This window comes from Pagrus major, chromosome 18 (assembly GCF_040436345.1).
Source record: "Pagrus major chromosome 18, Pma_NU_1.0".
NCBI lineage: Eukaryota > Metazoa > Chordata > Actinopteri > Spariformes > Sparidae > Pagrus > Pagrus major.
This window is the reverse complement of record NC_133232.1, coordinates 17902956-17921839: the sequence shown is the minus strand read 5'-3', so window position 1 is coordinate 17921839 and position 18884 is coordinate 17902956. Positions and strand designations below refer to the sequence as shown.

General features: G+C 42.0%; 1 protein-coding gene across 2 annotated transcripts in view; it reads left to right on the top strand.

Annotated features, from left to right (window-relative positions):
• The first annotated feature begins 252 nt into the window (after positions 1-252).
• The window catches only part of psd2 (pleckstrin and Sec7 domain containing 2), a 38323-nt gene continuing 19691 nt past the window's right edge, over positions 253-18884 (top strand). The window contains exons 1-3 of one of the 2 annotated variants that reach the window (XM_073486378.1): positions 253-377; positions 9184-9747; positions 11352-12116. In XM_073486378.1, coding sequence (XP_073342479.1) covers positions 9269-9747; positions 11352-12116 — 1244 coding nt within the window. In that variant the 5' untranslated portion in view covers positions 253-377; positions 9184-9268. Of the gene's footprint in view, positions 957-9183; positions 9748-11351; positions 12117-18884 lie in introns of both variants that reach the window. The other variant, XM_073486377.1, reaches the window with a different exon arrangement.

Genomic DNA, 18884 nt, shown 5'->3' with positions numbered 1-18884 from the left:
GTTTTAATGATTATTATATCTCTCTTTAATCTATAAAAGCACCCTATTGACAGTTTCATGTGTCATGTTTTCCCTTGCACACAAATCCCTGTTTAAACCAAACTACAGCATGACCAATGATGCATCCAGAGTATGACAGCTGCAGGACTTTAGACCTTGGACGGCTTTATTTGACTGTCTGTAAATCATCTGCATGGACTGTTTTTCCAGTCAGTTACCAAACTTTTCCCCTCAACAACATTTGTTCCCAATTCTAGTATGGTGAAATGAATTAATAAATATCTAGTTGAATAAGCCTTCCTCCTGAGAACATCCTGGAAGGTCCCTCAGGGATCCCTGGAATCACTTCACATCCTTCACTCACTCTGCATCCTCTGGTAAAGTTAAATCCTATGATAGTTTAATACATGCTAGGTCTGGTCGGTAATATCATCTGTGTTGAGAGAGGAGGACTCGTGTCATCATAACAGCCAGTGCTAATCTTCACTGCAGGCTACAGTGTCTGATATCAACAGGCCCTCGAGACACGTCCCGTTCACACCGCGCGCTAACCACGGGAGAGTGATGGTGCTCCCGAGCAGTCCGAGGAGCGACATTACACTCTCCCAGCTGCCAGTCAGACACACAGCGGCTCCACAGAGAGGAGGAGACGGAGAGGACGCCTCCGTTCATCCATCCATTCATCAGTCCGCTCACTAATCGCTCTCCGCCGCCTGGACCTCCCGCGTGCCCCTACCAGCCTGCGCGGAGGCGCGAGACTACACCACGAGCTTCGGTCGGCTGGCGGCGCGAACAACGGTCGCACGCGCATACCGGTTAGAGGGGGGCAGCTAGGAGGGAGAGCGAGGAGAGCCGTCTGTCAGTGCTTTTCCCCGGTGTGGATGTAGAGAGACGGAGGGGACTGAGGAGGACCACCGCCGCTAAACTCTCCGATTCAGCCTCAACGCGTTTAGCTGGTGAGTGAAGAAACGTTTTTCTGTCGCACATTTAGGTTCAGCTTTAAAGTGCTATGATTTTTAAGCTAGTGGGGCTGTGTTGGGGCTACAAATCTCTGTTTAACAGCCAATTAGCGTAGTCCATACTTATATATCGTTTCAGTTTATCAGAGGGACGAGCAAAAGCAGTTCTCATGGAGGCTGCGTGGAGCTCTCACGTCCTGTTCTTCTTGCTAATCTGAAACCAAAAATGTACACACAACCCGCAGCCCACTCACACCGGCAGGCTGTAGGACAGCGGTGTTTGTGGAGCTAATATAGGCTGAAAGATATGCACCGTGCGGGGCCGTGGGATTTTATTGAGGTGTGTGTTATTCCTCTCTCTTCCTCTGCCCCCCGAGAGGAGAGAAAGAGAAAAAAAGCGTTTCCTTTCCGCTTTTAGGAGGACAAGTCGATCTTGAAACGCGACCAAGGTCTATTTTGGAGGAAAAGAAAGACACCGGCCTCAATTGAGTTGAACCGTGTCTCCCAGCCATCCTGTTGTCATGGTTACTGGCTCGAGGAGGCTGGGAGAACATGGCTGTCTCGCGCTCTCACTCTCTCCCTCACTCTCTCTCTTACACACACACACACACACACACACACACACACACACTGGGAGAGACAATACGCCTTGTCTATCTGGTGTTTGTTTATGTCTTTTTAAGTGTATTGAGGGACTCTTTGGCAGGCACATAGTAACCTCATTATTTATTTGAAAGGGCATCGTATTTTCCTATCTAGATTTGAAAGCAAATGCACACTGTAAGCCTCTGTAGAGATTATATACTGATAACAGATGAGATAAAAATACCATAAAAATCCTTAGGATCATTATAAGCCCTACATGGACTACCATAGGCACAGTCTGAGCACCTCAATCGAAGAATAATAAAGAAATATAATGATTTTTTTGGGCCACATAAAACATGTCTCTTGGCCTCTTTGCCTTTCCAGGATGTGGGTGGCTTCTTTAAAACAGGTGTTTGATAGCAGCTTATTTTTCTTCCCAAAAGCAAAGTCACTATTATCTTAATTATAGACATTTACATGTCTAGTCTAGAGCCATTGTATTTAATTCTCTCGACACTATAACTGTGGCATCTCCTAGGCAAGAGTGCAGCTCTCTCCGATGTAATCATCCTGAACTCAAGGTGTCAGACATCTAGACACACCGGCAGCAGATCAAACTGTCTACCTCTTCCTCTTCTCCTGAGTCTCTATCTCATTTTTATCTCTTTAATTACTTTATTGGCACAGTGGCTGATCCGAAATGACAGTACCAAAACCCTTTAGGGTGCAACATTTTAAGAATCCAACGAAAAGCACTTCACAATTTCAAACCATGCTGAGAAAATATATTATTTGGGTCGAATTCCAGAATTGAGGCAGTTTTGCAAATCATTCGGGGCATGTTGTGTGTGCCAGTGTGTGTGTAAGGAGTGAATTTGCATGACAAAATGGAAGTGCCCAGGGAAATAGCCCAAACAAGATAAATCCCTGCATTACTGTGAGCGTGTATTTAGATGTAAGCATTTAGACTGACACAATGCGAGTGGATGGTTGACCTTGACAGCGCAGAAGTGACATATTGGGGTGATTTGGTGGAGCTGGCTGACTGTTAACGCTCCAGTAAGCTGGTGTGGTAGTTGGAGGCTCTGTTGTCATGCTGGTGTGACTTGCAGGCAAGGAAAACACCCTGGACTACTTCCAACTCCTTATTCTCCTGCTTCCTGCAGGCTTACAACCAGGAAATGATCTTTCCTCCTCTCTGTCTGCATCTGTGCTTGCAAGCAACACAACAGCATTTTTGAAAGGTGACTCTCTGCACTGTGCATGTAGGCTGCAGTGCCAGGGCTGCACCCAGCCTGTATATTATGAACAGGGTCAGTAGGTCATTTATAGTATGAGACTGCAGTGTTTTTATCTGATAGACAGAGGGAGAGAGGAGGAGGGGGTGTCCTTAGTATTCAGATCTGATTATCATCCGTCAGTGTTCAGCTGATAGCTTTATAAATGAATTTTGATTGCTAATTAGTTCTTGATGAAAAGTATTTAGAGGGTTGTCCTGGTGGTCTTAGTCATTAAGGTGTCTATTATGATATCCTTGGCTAGTTTGTTGTCTTTCATCGCCCTCCCTGTCTCATCTCCGCTGTTGGTTTTCTAGTGAAAGGTAAATAGTGCAAAAAACAGAACATATAACACTGTATTCTGTATTCGTATCTCTTTGTTATCTGCTATGACATAATTCACTAGTTAGAAATTGAGATAATGAGCTTGATGTCAACGACTGCAGTGAAGCACCAACACTGTGTCCTTCACACCACTTGTAAATACACTGGTGGTGCCTTTCAGTAAGAAACCCTCATGGTGGCACACGGCACAAACAATAGAACAGCACAAATGTTTAGTTGTTTAAAATGATCGCGGGCTGGGCAGCACTACAAATGTAATGAGGTCAGACGAGTTAAAAGCGGTCAATTGGCTGCCTGTTCCACCACTTAAACTCAGTGAAAGGTGGTGCAGTGATGCCCAACATCAGTGTCTGCAGGCAGCGTCGTGCAGATAGATAGATAGATAAATAGATAGATAGATAGATAGATAGACAGACAGACAGACAGACAGATAGATAGATAGATAGATAGATAGATAGATAGATGGATAGATGGATAGATGGATAGATAGATAGAGATTAGGGATTAGGGAGATTAAGGATTTATGCAAAGCATGAGTTTCTATAATATAAAGTGAAGGCTGTAATTCAATCGCTTTCAATTGCAGTCCTGCAACCTAAATATGTTGTGTCAGAAAACCTGCAACATGAATTTCTTCCCTATTGTGAAGCTCTGTCATTCGTTTAACTCTCAGGGATCCTGGGTAATCCTTTCCACTGCACCATGTTACACTCAGTCACCACCAATAACATCTGGCCATGGTGAATCTCAGCTTGAACAGGGAAGGCGTTAAGTGCCCTGCTTAAAGGCACGAAAGTATCTTAACTTACTAGTTTCTAATAGTTGTATTAATTTAAAGATATAAAATGCAATATTTCCACATTAAAAGGTCTGAAAACAACTAGACCTTTGTTATATGTTATTTTGGATTGGGTACTACTCAAACCCAGAGAAATTGAGGATTTGTTGAATCTAAAAAGAAGAAATTATCCTGATGTTGTCCACATGTTTGTTCAGTTTGTGAAATGTAACAGCCAAATGGTGACATGCAATGTTTTGACTTCTTTATTTCTTTTTACCAATGATGGAGATATTGACATAGCTTCTTAATTTCTCCAAGTCAGAATTACAACTTGGCTGCAGAGATCTGGCCCCTTAAAAAGTCTTGATAAGTCTCAAGGCCATAAATTTGCTGTCGGTATTAAATTAGCAGATGGTGCGCATAAGGCTGCAAAAATTGCCACGCACAGCAGCTTATAGCATGTATTTGTTACATAAATTTATTAGACTTTTGCATGAATAGCATGTTTAGGTTACGTTTACGTTATGTTGCAGCTAGCTACAGGTGATAGCGCCTAGCTCATCTTTTTGTTATCGTCAGTCGTGGTTACAGCTAGCTTACATGTTAGAGAGGATTAAATGAATCAAGGTGTAATTTTTGCCCAAAGACATACATGTGAGGGACCATGGGGCTGAAAGCCATGACATCTGAAAAGCAGCTGCAACCACTAGAGCTATGCAAGAGCCAACATTGTTTGCACACAACTTCCTCTGACCGATTTGCAACTTCTTTGCAGTCAGCATTTAGCAATCATGTGTCATCGTTTGAAAAACAAAAGGCTGATGTGCTGTGGTTTCTTCACATGGAAGTGACCAGACACCATTCATTCATACATTGTCTCTGTTTTCTATCAAAGAAATTGTTTTGACGTTCTTTGGGTTTTGAATTATATTTGTTGAGGTCTTGCGAAGGTCTTAAAAAGCACTGAATTTGACTTTAGAATTGTGCAAGAACTCTGGGCTGCTTATAATTATCTTGTGAATGAATATTGCATATAATATTGATTGTATCATGGGAAATGTAGGAGCGAGCGTTTTTGAAGCTTATCAGGGTCAAGAAATCAGGATATCTTGCCCTCTGCTGCATTGATTTTCACTCCTATGGGTTCCTCAGGTTTATGGAAGTTTAATATTGAATTGCTGAAGTAACAGTCTGACATAACAAAGTTACATGTTTAGCTGCTGTGAACAGTTCAAACCAAGTACATTTTTAAGACTTCAATGGTATTTGAAAGAAACAGTCAAAGTCAAATGTGCACACGTAATTTGAAGTTGAATCATATGAACTTGAGAATGCAATGCAGCAGCTGGATGGGATTCCTTTTCAAGTTAGACGTGCTCGCTCTGGAGAAGTGTTTTCTCATATTTTTGAAGCCTCCAGTCTGATTAGCTCGGTAGTGTTTCTTTGGCATCTTTCTGCGTACAGAGACCAGTCAGGCTTATCAGCTGGAGACTCCGGACTGCGGCTATGTCTCAGGGATCAATAAATTACGCCATGGTGCGTGTCTTTGTGCGCGCATTGTGGTGCGTGTGTGTCTGTTATCATAGAGTGTGTGTGCATGTCTGAGTGAGACAGAAAGACAGACGGGGGAGATAGAGAGATATAAAAGGCACAAGAGACGGAGAAGAGCTATTTAATGGAGACTTGGCCTTTTATCCAACGTCATCCTCACTGGATTGGGGGTTTATGTGTGGACGGGCATGGGTTTGTGTGTTGTTCACATGATTGGCAGATGGTCCGATTGTAATTAAAGGAAATTGATAAGGCTTAAGAGCCCCAGTGTTCTGCTGACAAAAGTGAAATGCAATAAGTCTTTCCTGATAGCCATTGTATACATAGAGACACAAAGACTGAGACACACACACGATCTCACACACACCCTTTCTTTATCATTGGCCATGTTTTCTCCATCCATCTATGTGAGGTGTCTGAGAGCACATCTGCTCTCTCCTCAGCAGCGGGATTCACAGCGCTGCTCGTTTCCATGTCTCTTTTCTTTCTGCTGGCTAAGACCCATTTCCCTCAATTACTGCAAAATGAGAGGCTAAGACAGAGAGACGAGAGAGCCGAGTTAGACTGTGAGATAGCAGAAAACATAATGTAGAACAGATGAAGAAGAGAGTGGGAGAAAAACAGGACACACTGGAGACACATGGAGAGAGAGAGAGAGGCTGAGAATTCCCACTTTGCGTGTCTGGTTTCATAACTGTTCACTGTTTCCATTTATGGAGATGTGTCACTGTTTTGTTTGCGTGTGTGTGTGTTCGAATGTGTGTTAATACGTGCGAATGCATCTTTGTGTAAGCGCATAAACGGATGCAAATTGTGCCTGTTTGCATATGCCTAGTACATGTGTGTGAGTATGAGCTCCAAATAGACTCTGAAACATTGAAATGTGTTTCAGATCTTCAGTACCTGAGGATTATTTGAGCTCATACTAATCATTAACTGTTACAGAAGGTAAGCACACATCGATCCGAGGATGATTTAGTCGTTAAAATCTTTCAGATTTATTACCTTGTGCCTTTTTCAATGTGTCATAATAAATATGTTTAGTTAATAAATCATATCCTTACTGTGAGGTGACTGAAGTTTCTGCAGATGGAATCCACCGCAGCAAACTGCCTTGTGACTAATAGATAATGCAAACCATTCCTGTGCTTACTCTCACAAAAAAGACTGAGTGATTAGACCAATCACTGTTCATGTATTCAGAAATAATTTGTTGGGGGATCAGTCAGAGCGTTCTCTGAGATCATCGCACTTTTAACAGCAGTCAGAGTGAGAAGGTTTAGAAGACATTTGCAGCGACAGACTGTGCTTGGATGTGAAAAAACAAATAAGTGCTGATGTTATGCTGTATTTTTAAAACCTAATACTGCTGGTATTTCTCAGAGTGACAGGACACTTATTCAAACTGTAATGTGATGAGGATGATGATAGTGTGATCCAAGATGTTTGTTAGCTTATTCTTGGCTCCAATAATAGCATTTGCCACAGGAATTTACAAAATGAAGTCCTAAGGAAGGGAAAGGTCTGTCGCAATTAAGATGCAAGACTGAAATAAGGGAGCAATTTGTCTGACTTTCTCGCATAATTTTTGTCATCTTTCTGCAGCTGTGATGAAACATTTAGTCGGCCTGTGGTGTCCTCATGCTCAGGGGCTAAGCCAAAGCACTTGCAACATCATAGATACAATTTTGGCTCACATCCTAGGCTGCTGCAAATCTTTCCTCTCTACCATGATCCTGGTTTTGATATCATGATGAAGCAGAAATGCTAGAAAATTCCCATGAGAAAGCCACAGAGTTTGGTTGGCAGGATTTAGTAGGTACATTTCAGCCTAACTAGGTCCTTACCTGCATCTGCATGCCATCAGAAAAGCTTTGAATCCCAGTAAATATTTTACTGCAGTTGTCCCTGCTGCGGATGATTCAGCAGAGCACAGATCTGATGTGGATAAGGACTCTGTCTGTGTCAGACTGACAGGGCTGCTTCCTGGCTACGCTCTGCATAAAATATTGCAATCCAAACATCGGCACAGGTTTGTTCCTAATAAAATGTGCGTCATATGGGTAACTTGATTGATGCCATGTTGAAATAAATTGTAACAATAACTAGATACATATTGGCTTTATTTAACTTTACTCTTGGATTATTAAAGAGTTTTTTTTTATCACGAACAAAAATTGTTTCCTGAAATTGTGTCACATAAAAGCCAATTGAGACAAAGGAAATATGTTACAATGCACTTTGGCTATAATTTAAGTCTATGTTCTTCTAAGAAAGTTAATTCTTGACCTTGGAGAAGCATTTGACAAAACAACCTTACCAGACGGTCCATTGTTAGCTGCTCTAGAGCTTTCGATCACATCACACAAACCTCAGCAGATAAAGTTTGTCCAGTTGTCATCAAATTACCCATTAATATGGAAGTATAAGGACTTTTTTTCCATATTGGCTTAAAAAATGAGACTGAAAGTTAATTCTTGACCTTGAAGATTCGATTAAAAGCACCATAGCAGCTATTAAAGATATTCTTATTAATATCAAAATGTTGATTTCAACCATATCCCAACCCATTAAATGAAGGGGTTGCAACTAACAAACAGTATCAATACATTCAATTGTTTTTGTCAATTATTTGATTAATCCTACTTTGAAAAGTCAGTGAAATAGTGAAAAATACCCAGGCAGATGTCAAGCAAAGCATGTCTTCAAATTGTTTTCTTGTCTGACCCACAGCTCTAAACCCCAAAAATTATATTTAGTTATGTAAAACCGAAAAGGGAGTAAATTCTCCAGATTTGAGAAGCTGGCTGGTTATGCTTGACAAATACTTAAGGGATAAATTATTGTCGATTAATCAGCTAATCGTTTCAGAACTAATCATATCCTTCACACACTTCATCTGATTGTATCTTAAAAAAGGATTAATTTCAGTTTTTATACTCCCAAAAAACCCTATTTTTCATAAAAAGAATGATATATCAGCCAGCATTAATTGAAACATAACTAGCTCCGCAGAACCATAATTAAGAGCTGCTCATTAGCATTTGCCCTTGAGCCTGAGTGAGGGTAGAGGAAGGCCTGCTGTATAGAGGCCCGCTCAGCCAACAGTGCAACTGAGAGAAACAGTAGACCATTAGGATACATGTACAAATCTCAGGTTACTTTCATGCGTTAACACAAAGCGCAGTCACAGCAGGCATGGAAACAGATAGTCAGTTATTCAGCTGTGAAATCTCCACATAGACAGAGAGCGGATGAGCTTGCAGGATCATTTTGACAGGGATCTGTTGAGCTTTATTACACAAATCTCTCTCTGTGTGGCTGCCTGTCTGTCTGCCTGTATTCCTCTGCTTTCTACTTTACCTTTTCCTGTCCTCCTTTCAGAGCTGTTTCGGGATCATCTGGTGCAGAGGACAACGTGTTCCAGACACATGCATCCCCCTCTATCTCTCTTGAACACGCACATTAACACCTAGTAACACACTAAAACACACATAATACACAGCTGTTCTTTTGTTAAAGGTGACCTCTGTGACTCACAATTAAGACTAGAAATAATCAAGTGACTGTATCAGCTGTAGTTATTGCAGTCATTTTATAACACTGCCTCCTCCTCCTCCTCATCCATACTTGGTACTTCATTTCATGCTGATTTTCCTCTTCTGTTTCTTTCTTTCTGCAGAGGGCCCTCCCTGGTTGCTGACCGAAGCTCTGGTCCTCATCTCTGGCTGGAGTGGACAGCCGCCACGCCCTCAGTGAAGAGCATCATGACCCAGGAGGGGCAGGCTCTGCCCTCTCCCACCCCACCAGAGAACCCAGCGGAGCCCAATACAGCCGCCAGCACTACCACTGACCTGCCCGCTGAGGCACACAACCAGGCAGAGCAGGACAAGCCAGGGGCCGGGGCGAAGGACGAGATAGAAGAGGGGAAACAACAAGAAGAGATCAGAGAGGGAGAGGAGGAGGTGCAGGGGGAGACTCAAGGGGAAGGAGTAAAGGATGAGGGAGGAGAGGGTGAGTTGAAAGAGGAGAGGGGAGATGATGAGGATCAGCAGGCAGACGGAGGGGCGGAGGGAGAGAGGGAAGGGATGAGGGGGGAAGGATGTATGAATGTGGAGGTAAGCTCAGCGGGAGAGGAGGCAACGCATGAGGAGGAGGGGATGAAAGAAGAAGAGGAGGGGAAGGAGAATGAAGAGATGCAAGTGTCTACAGAGGAAGAGGCAACTGATTCACAACAAGCTGGACGGTTAGTTCACTAAATCATCTCTGCTGTTGCACTCTGTCAAGATATGTATTGCCTTAACTGGGTGTAAAAATCTGGTTACTACAACTCAAAGTATGATATAAATTTAATCCTGCCAAGACTCCTGTACCGCTCAGATCCACCGACAGGCTTCCTCAAGGCTGGGCAGACTGTTTATGTTTCCCGTTAATGTCATAACAGAGTGCTGCTCTTCCGTGCTGAATATTTTTAATGGCAAATTGTTTCTCAGTGTGGTTCTCTGGTACATAATTAGCCTAATTAGCATTTTACAAAATGAATAGGCAAAAAGCCTAAAACTAAATGGGCTGAAAGGAACACAAACAGAGAGAGAAATTGGTCTAATTTTCAGAGAGCTGGACGACCCAGTTAACCAATTTTAGACTATCAAAGATGGTGATCGGCAGTGAGTAACAATGTGACAGAACATTCTAATATTAATTAGTGCTTTGCTATATGAGAAAATGTAGATAAAAGAAAATGTAGATAAAATACATGATAATAAGTATGAAAATGACACATTGGTGGCTCTTGTTTTATGAAATGCACAGACACACATTAACACACCAATACAAACATACAGTTAAAGGGACAGTTCACCCCAAAATAAAAAAGATTTATTTAGCCTGAAGGGCTATCTTTCCATCTAGACTGTTTTTGTGTGAGTTACAGAGTTTTGGAGATATTGGCCGTAGAGATGTCTGCCTTCTCTCGGATATAATAGAACTAGATGGCACTCGGCTTGTGGTGCTCAAAGTGACAAAAACACATTTTAAAAACTCAACAGCATGTCTCATGACCAAGATTATGAGGGAACCACGTGTTTTTTTGATCAAACTACACCATTTTACTGTGCCGAAGGAAGCATGCATCTACTCATGGACAACAGGCTAGCTAATGTTACAGCTCAGTCGAGGAGGATGCCATTAATGTCCCATGCTGTCACAAGCATGAGCCTCTTGTTTATGAGTAGATGCATGCATTCCTTTGGCTGTCTTGTTCCACTATATTTGAGAAAATGCAGACATCTCTACAGATAATATCTCCAAACTCAGTTACTCACATTAAAAAAGTCTAGATGGATAAAAAGCTCTACAGGTAAGGGGAACAGTATGTATTTTTGATTTTTGGGTGAACTGTCCCTTTAACATATACTTAATTAAGCTGTTTTACATCACTCTTTGATTAATCTAATTTTATGGGTCATTTCTGTCCATCAGCAGCAAACACAGCACTACAATATATTCATATCCTCACAAATAAAAGGGATGAAATAGAGGAGGTCTGACAGCCGAGGGGAGATGAGCTTCCAGCTATTCACAAAGTAGCAAATTGGACAGTGCTTTCTCACCTTTCATCTTGCTTCAATTGTCACTGTGACTATTCAAGCTGAAATATGTGCCCATTGTGCACACTTCTCCTGAATGAAGAATGATTTTAGCAATGAATATGAATGATCTGCTTTGCGTGCGTGCCAATCTCAACAAAGAAACTGCTGCATGTTTGAGTCATATGCTAAAGATAATTTCACACTTTCTTCTTCTTCTTCTTCTTCTTCTTCTTCTTCTTCTTTCTCCGTGTTGAAACAGACTGGCAAATGGCATAGGTGGGAATGAAGAAGACGATGAAGCTGGCGAGGAGGACGAGGGAGGAGATGAGGGGGGAACTCAGACACTCTTGGACACTTTCAGCTCTAACTTTGAGACGACTGTAGAACAGGCCGACACAGAAGTGGAGGAAGAGGAGGAAGAGGTGCTGAAAGAGGTAGATGGGAGAGAAAACCAGGACAGTTTCAGCTCAGCGTTTGAGCAGATTGTTGAGCAGGTTGATGTTCAGGAGGAGGAGGAGGAGGAAGAGGAGAGGGAATTAGAGGAAGAGAGGGAGAAAGGAAGGGTGGACAACAAAGATGGCTTCAGCTCCACGTTTGAGCGCATTGTGGAGTCCGCCCTGCTAAGGGGCGGCACCTGCTACAGCAGCCTGGACTCTCTGGACGTGCTGTCACTCACAGATGAGACTGACAGCTGCGTCAGCTTCGAGGCGCCACTGACGCCACTAATCCAACAGAGGGCGCTGTTACAGGGCCCTGAACCCCTGGAGCTGGAGCTGGCAACTGTTGTGGAGCAAGAAGGGGCTGAGGCTGGACCAGACGCCCCAGGTGCGGATCTGATGGCTGGGGAGAGCACCGTCCGTGGAGCTGGAGCTGTGGCTGGAGTTGGAGGAAGCCCGCTGAGGACCACCATACCAGGGAGCAGGTCAGAGTTTGTGCTGAGCCAACCTGGACGCTGGGCCATCCCAAATGGATACCATACAGACTCACAGGGAGAGGGTGGTGGAGCCATGATCACCTCTGTCAGGTAAGGAGCCCAGTTTTAGCCTTTTTAAGTTCATATTTTCAGATACTTCTGTATTTATACCATCCTTAAACTTATTCTGAAGGAATGGGTTTTGTTTGAAGAAAAATTAGACAATCCTGGTGAACATTGGTACAGTTAATATGCTTCATTTCAGCCCTTAATTCTGTATATCCAGGTTGGATCCATTTGGGGAAGAGGGGGTGTTGTCATTGAGCCTTGCTGTCTGATGGAGGGTCTCACCACCAGCAGTTGCCAGAGTCCGAAATTTTAAAATCTTACACATAGGGGTGTTACTACAACAATGTACCAATTTAGTCATCTTCCAACTAGAGGCTATTTGGATAAAATAAATCATATTTTTTTGATAATTTATGGTATGTTATTGTATGTCATTTTTTTCTTTTCTTGGGATTTTAAAAATATTTTTCTGCAAATTAGCATTAGCAGTAATTCCAACTTGATTAAACTAACCATGGTGAAGAAACATATGCTCAGCCTAAGGTGTAGCCTGATTGGTGAGGTTTTGAACCACTATAGCAAAAATAATCGTTTATTCACATTTTGTGTATTTAACACAGTTAAATGAATGTTTAGATTGTTGATGACAGATTCCAGTGTGTCTTCATTTGCAGCCAGCCGATGGACGCTCTGTGTAGATATCATAGATAAATGGTGTCTGTCCTAAGTGTAATTACTGTAATATGCTGTGACCTTGGCTTAACCAGCAGGTGGCGTGAGCATGGTGATACCCAGCTGTGGACCTTAAAGAGGGGGCAGGGTGGTTAGTTGGTTGGGGGGTGAATGTGGTGGTCTATTCATACATGCAAAGTCAGTCCAACCAATTTGAAATACATGGTGCTGCTAAAAGAAAAGCTCATGTCGCTTTAGATGTTTGGAAAAGAAGAGAAGGAGTACTGTGACTTCACTGTACATGGTTGAATAGCTTTGTGCTCTTAAGCGTGAACGTTACATTCGGCTTAAATAGCAACAAGCAAACAAAAAGGCTGCACTGAAAACAATTCAGGGTTGCAGGATGAGAGCTTTTACATTTTATGGAGGCAAGGGGACTGTTTAAACAGGATTGTTGCATTTGAAATGAGTCAGCTCTTTCCCCTGTTGGATGTGACCGAGATACTAGTAAATCCAGACAGCAAGTTCATGACGCAGACCTGCAGACTGTGGCCGGGGTATTTGCTTTCTTCAACTATTTTGCTTAAAGCTTTCTCTCAGGGAGAGATAACCTCAGTGCTGCCAAATTACAAAAGGTTTATGCATACAAAAGAGTTTCTTTGAACGGAAAACTAGTTTGCTGGTTTCATATGAGAAATTAACACTTGACATTTATACAGCAGTACTGAAATAAGATACGGGGTGCCTGTCAGTATAATGAATCATTTGATGAACTGAACAGCAGGAATATCCTCACGTGTTCATATATAGCCAGCTGATATTTAAGAAAATGCTAAGATTTTACACTGTGATCTCTAACTCATCCACTCATTTGGCATTGACCCCAAGCCCAAGGAGTTGTGGGAATATGGCAACAGCTAACACTACTTTCTTACATTTAATTACCTTAATAGCACTTAAGAGGGTTGAGGAAGGCAGTGTAGAGCCACTGAGGGGGGAGGTGGTAACAGGAACCATATGGGTGAAGCCATGTAACCTGAACTACGGCTATAGGTCTGCCTAGCTGTGGCTTGTTCTTCAGCTTGTTCTCCAGAGTTTGCACAGCTTCTGTTGCTAACCTACTGGAATGCCAAATAGATGCACAGACCTCTGACATGATCAGCTCAACTAACTGCCAGGATTTGTTCTCAGACTCTCCCGGTGCTCCCACAGCTCAGTATGAGTTACAGGATGAACGGAGGATTTAAGATGTCGGCTCTCCTTCTCTTTCCCTTCTCTCTCTCTCCCCCATCTACAGATGTTGTCCTTTAAGCACGGTCTTGCTTCCTGACCACCAGCGCCAAGCTGAATGAGCTATTGTTTATGTCATGACATCATCGTCTTCAGCTTTCCTCTGCCCAGCAGGGTCTTAGAGTGAATGTGAGTGTGTGTGTGTGCGTAAGTGAGCGATTATTGCTCTATGGTAGCCAGCTTGCCAGACATTTGAGCACTTAAATCTAGAGTGGATACATCTGCTAGTCAGTCTTAAAGGAATAGTTTTAGATTTAAAGACACTCACAGAATCCAATTTATCATGAGTTAGAAGTCCTTGATGTCCATTCAACTTTAGTTTTTTAGCATATTAGAGGAAGACATTGCGAGCATTAGCATTTCTGGTGCAAGTCATTTGAGGTAAAAGCCATTACTCTGAAACAAAAAAACTCAGTTGAAGCGAAGTCAAAGTTTATTTCGTTGTAATATTCTCCAGAGGGAGCATGAATAATTTTAACAGAATTGCTTTTCAGAACAATTGAATTGAATTAGCTTGAAGTGGCATGGCTAAAAATGCTAATAACACAGCAGCAGCCATGGAAGCTTTTTGCAGAATGGCACACAGCTCATACTATTATAATTTTAAAATTCACATCTTAAAAGCTGTTTATCATTCACAATATCTGTAAAATGGGTGTGTGTCAAAGCAAAACAGTTTTTAATTCAAGCTATAAAGGCTAACATATATCTCATTCATTTTAATATCTATTTCCCTGTTTCATTTCTTCTTCTCTCTCCCTCACTCTGTCGCTCCTTCTCTTTGTTTGCTCCATCTCACCTCCTGCCTCAGCATTCATTTCTCTACTTTCTTCATCTTATCTCACTTTATGTCATCTCCAGTCCTTTCTTCTTTGTATCACCTCCTTTTCCATTTCCCCTACGGTGCTCTCCTGCCGCTGCTTCTTATCTTTCATTCCTCTCCTCCCCCTGCCTCCATTCTTCTTGGTGGGTAGCCACAGAATTGGCATGGTTACACATTTTGGCTCCTGGGGTGTCATGGACAACTAGTCTTTTTCACTGCAGGACAGAGCAGCTGCAAAGCAATGGATAAAAAATGTCAAGTTAATCAGCCAGTCAGTCGAGTCAGTTGGCAGACATTTAGCACTTTTATGGGTCAGTCGGTGAATGTGTTTGCCTGTCATCCAAATTTTGTTCCATTAAAAAGAATCTTCAGATATTTTCCTCATTTTTGGTATTCATGACAATGGTGTTTGTACTCTGCAATTCCCAAGTATCACTTGACTATATTTTAAGTAAGCTGTTTACATAGTTTTCTAGAAGGTAGAACTTCTCAAATCATATTCCCATTCAGATGCTACAGAGCATAGCAACGCTAGCAGTTTTGAGAGGCTGTATTTATATATAGCAGTGCTTTAAAGTATATGCTTACACAAGCATAGTAACATGCTCACAGTAACAATTCTAACATACTAATGTTTAGCAGGTATAATTGTTATCATCTTTGGCATGTTAGTATGCTAACACTAGCCAATTAGCTCTAAAAACATGTACAGCTGAGGCGAGTCATTCGTTCACCAGTATTTAGAATTACAGAAATACAAATTTCAGATCTGATGATGCCGCTAAAGGAAAAGCTGGGGGATCACGGTTTTTTACAATTCTATGGGAGGGAAGGGATGTTTGTCATCTTTGTGTCAGTTTCGTGGCAGTCCATCAAGTATTTGTTGAGATATCTCAGTCTGGACCAAAGTTGGAAACCAAAACAACTACATTGCCAACCTTAGAGCCACATTATTTGCGAGGCTAAAATCTGTGTACCAAGCCATTTTTTACTGGATACATACGAACAGAGATGGTTTGCTTGCAAGGCACAGCTCGGAACGTGGCCACTCAGCAAGAGTGTTTGTTATTGCAGTTGATAGAGAAACGACAAAATAGTGGAAGAGACAGAGAGTTGTGTGTCTCTTTAGGAAAACATTGGCATGCAGTGTAAAGCAGTTGGATCACCATATGTGTCTCAAAATGCTGCAGAAACTCTGTCAGAGAATCAGAAATCAGTTGTACACGTCTAACATGCTCTTTATGAATGCAACTGAAATAGTTATACTTCATGTGGGATTCAAAACCTTGTATCAATGTTTTTAACAGGACGAGTGCACATAGAGACCGTCCAAAATTCAGGCTTCAACCTCCATAACAGACAGAGACGTGATGACCCCCTCGGCGGAGGAAAGAAACCTAATCTTACCTCAGCCAAACTCTCCCTGTAGATCTTCTTCCTGCTGCTGCTGATTATTCTGACATCAGTGGATGAAGGGAGTAAAGTAGGCAGCTGGCCACAGGGATACAGAAAAACACTGGCAAGAATAGCAGATGTTGTAGACAAGCCATCCAACACATGGCAATAAGAAGTGAAGGGTTTCTTTCAGGCTGTCGGGGATAGTGTTGTGCCAATCTAAACCTGCTTGTCAGTTCTCAAGCATTTCTGCCTGTACATCATGTACTTCATCAGCCTGACAGGCAGACAGTCAGGTTGGATTTTAGATTGGACTGTCAATCACATTTGGTCATTTAATTAGATAGTCAATCAAGATGCTACTTTAACAGTTTTGTGCCTCTGTGGCTTGTGGGAACTGTCATTGAGGTTGGAGCTTAATCCAAAGAGGCTGCTGAAACCAAGAAAACACACACTTGATCTAGCTGTCAGCAGCTTACTACTGTACATCACCAGCTAGATCTACCCACTGGAGCCAACTAGGTGAATGCTTCTTGTGATTGTGCAACCTGTGGTGTTGCATCAATGCACACAAACACGCAGAGAAATGCCACTTTGGAACATTGTCCACAGAGTCATATCAAAGCGCAAACTAAGATTGAAAAGTCTTAGCAGCGGAAGTGTATAGTATCAGTGTTTGATCACTTATGCATGCTTCACTCATATACATGTGCACTATCTGTGGCTGCCCATATGTATATGCATCCATATGTTTCTATGTGTATCCGTGTGAGAAACATGCTGTGAGTGTGTGTTCCTCCCCCGAGCTTGCGAGCCTACCAGATCTAAGCCCAAGCAGAGCAGATAAAAGCCAGGCGCAGTTGTTGCCATATCAGAGAAGCAGCTCTGCCGTGTGGACTAATCTCTTTCATATACACTGTCGAGTGTGGAAACACACACGCACATAAAAGACACATGGGCCAGCAGCATGCATGCGTAAACAAAAATGTGCATAACGCGCGTACATCCTAATGCTCACTCAGTGACACAGATAGTGGAGCTTTCATATCTATCGTTCCTACTCTGAATTTTTCCCTCTTTCTGTTTTTCTCTCTCACACACACAGAAAAAAAACACACACACATCTTTCAGGATGTCACTTTGGGAATAAAACCCTCAGCGTGGTTCTATAGCACTGCTGAAACATCCTGCAGATTATCCTTCCCTGGCTCTCAGTCAGGCAGTGATACGAACACATACACACAGTCACACACACAGACATAAGTATATATAAGTACACACTTTTGCAACCCAAGCGGTAAAACATACAAATTCTCTCTCTCACCACAGACACACACACTAACTGAATCATTTCAGCACCAACAGATTTATCCCTGTCTATTTATAGCTCGACTCTTCTATGTTCTGTGACACATCCCACAGTCTTACTGTACCAGAGACTGTTTTGGCTGAATGGGGTTCTTCTCACCACAGGCTTCTCTCCTCTGAGGCGGCTGTCAACACTTCCTGTATGTATTGAGAGCAAGACAAGCCAGACTCTTTTTGGCATGTGTTGTTCTCCTCTTTGAACCTGATTTGGGGGCAGAAGTTTTTCTTTAGTTGTTGTCAGATGAAGCTCTTCAGTGTTCCACTAAACACAATCCCACACCTGAACACAATTAGTCTTACCCAGCCGAAAGAGGTCACCATTGTCCATTGTTTGCTGCTGAGTGGGTGGTTTTTGGGTCTTGTGTATGTTTATGTGTGTGCAAGAAAAAGGGAGAGAGAAGACAGACCATACCACAATAATGTTCCAGGTCTGTCAAGTAGCTGATTATATTCATAGGGGCTTTATTGCTGCTATAAAAATAATTACATACAGTATATATTTTCTTTTTACTTGTAGTATTATATTTGATGAAGTCTTTATTTTGGGCTGCTCAATACTGATGTTATATTAAGTCTAGATGAGGTTTCTTGGGCACAGACAGCCCATTCTCGTGTCTCTCGCTTGATCCATAATCAAATAATCATAATTCTAATCAGATTTCTAGTTTTTATTGTTATTCAGTTTAGTATGTATGAGCTAGTTTTCATGAAAAGTTGGCAACCTAAAATCAAGAAACAAGTTTAAAACAACAATCATGATGTAAGGTATGTGAATTACAGTAAAAGCAGGACAAAGACATGGGCAGCAGTAAAAGAACAGCAAATTATGGTGCAACAAAGCAAAGACAAACAACACAAGCAAGCACAGACATGACATGTAAATCACAGAACAACTCTGCAGAAACATACAGTAAGCAACATAAGCAAGGACAGAAAAGAGTAAAGACAGCCATAAGCAGAGATCAATATGAGAGACAGGACAACAGTAACAACAGGAATAACAGTAATTACCTTAAAATCAATAAATTAATGTTTTACTAGTAATCTGTAACATCAATAATGTTTGATACTGGCTCTGGATATTACAAAATATCTACCCATCCATCCAGTAGACAGTCACTGCTCAGCAAGGTTTTCCAGCTCCTCCTGGAGGATCTCGAGGCATCCCCAAGCCAGAGGGATATATAATCTCTTCAGCATGTTCTGTGTCTACTCTGATGGCTCCTAATAGTTGAATGTGCCAAGGAAATCTCCAAAGGACT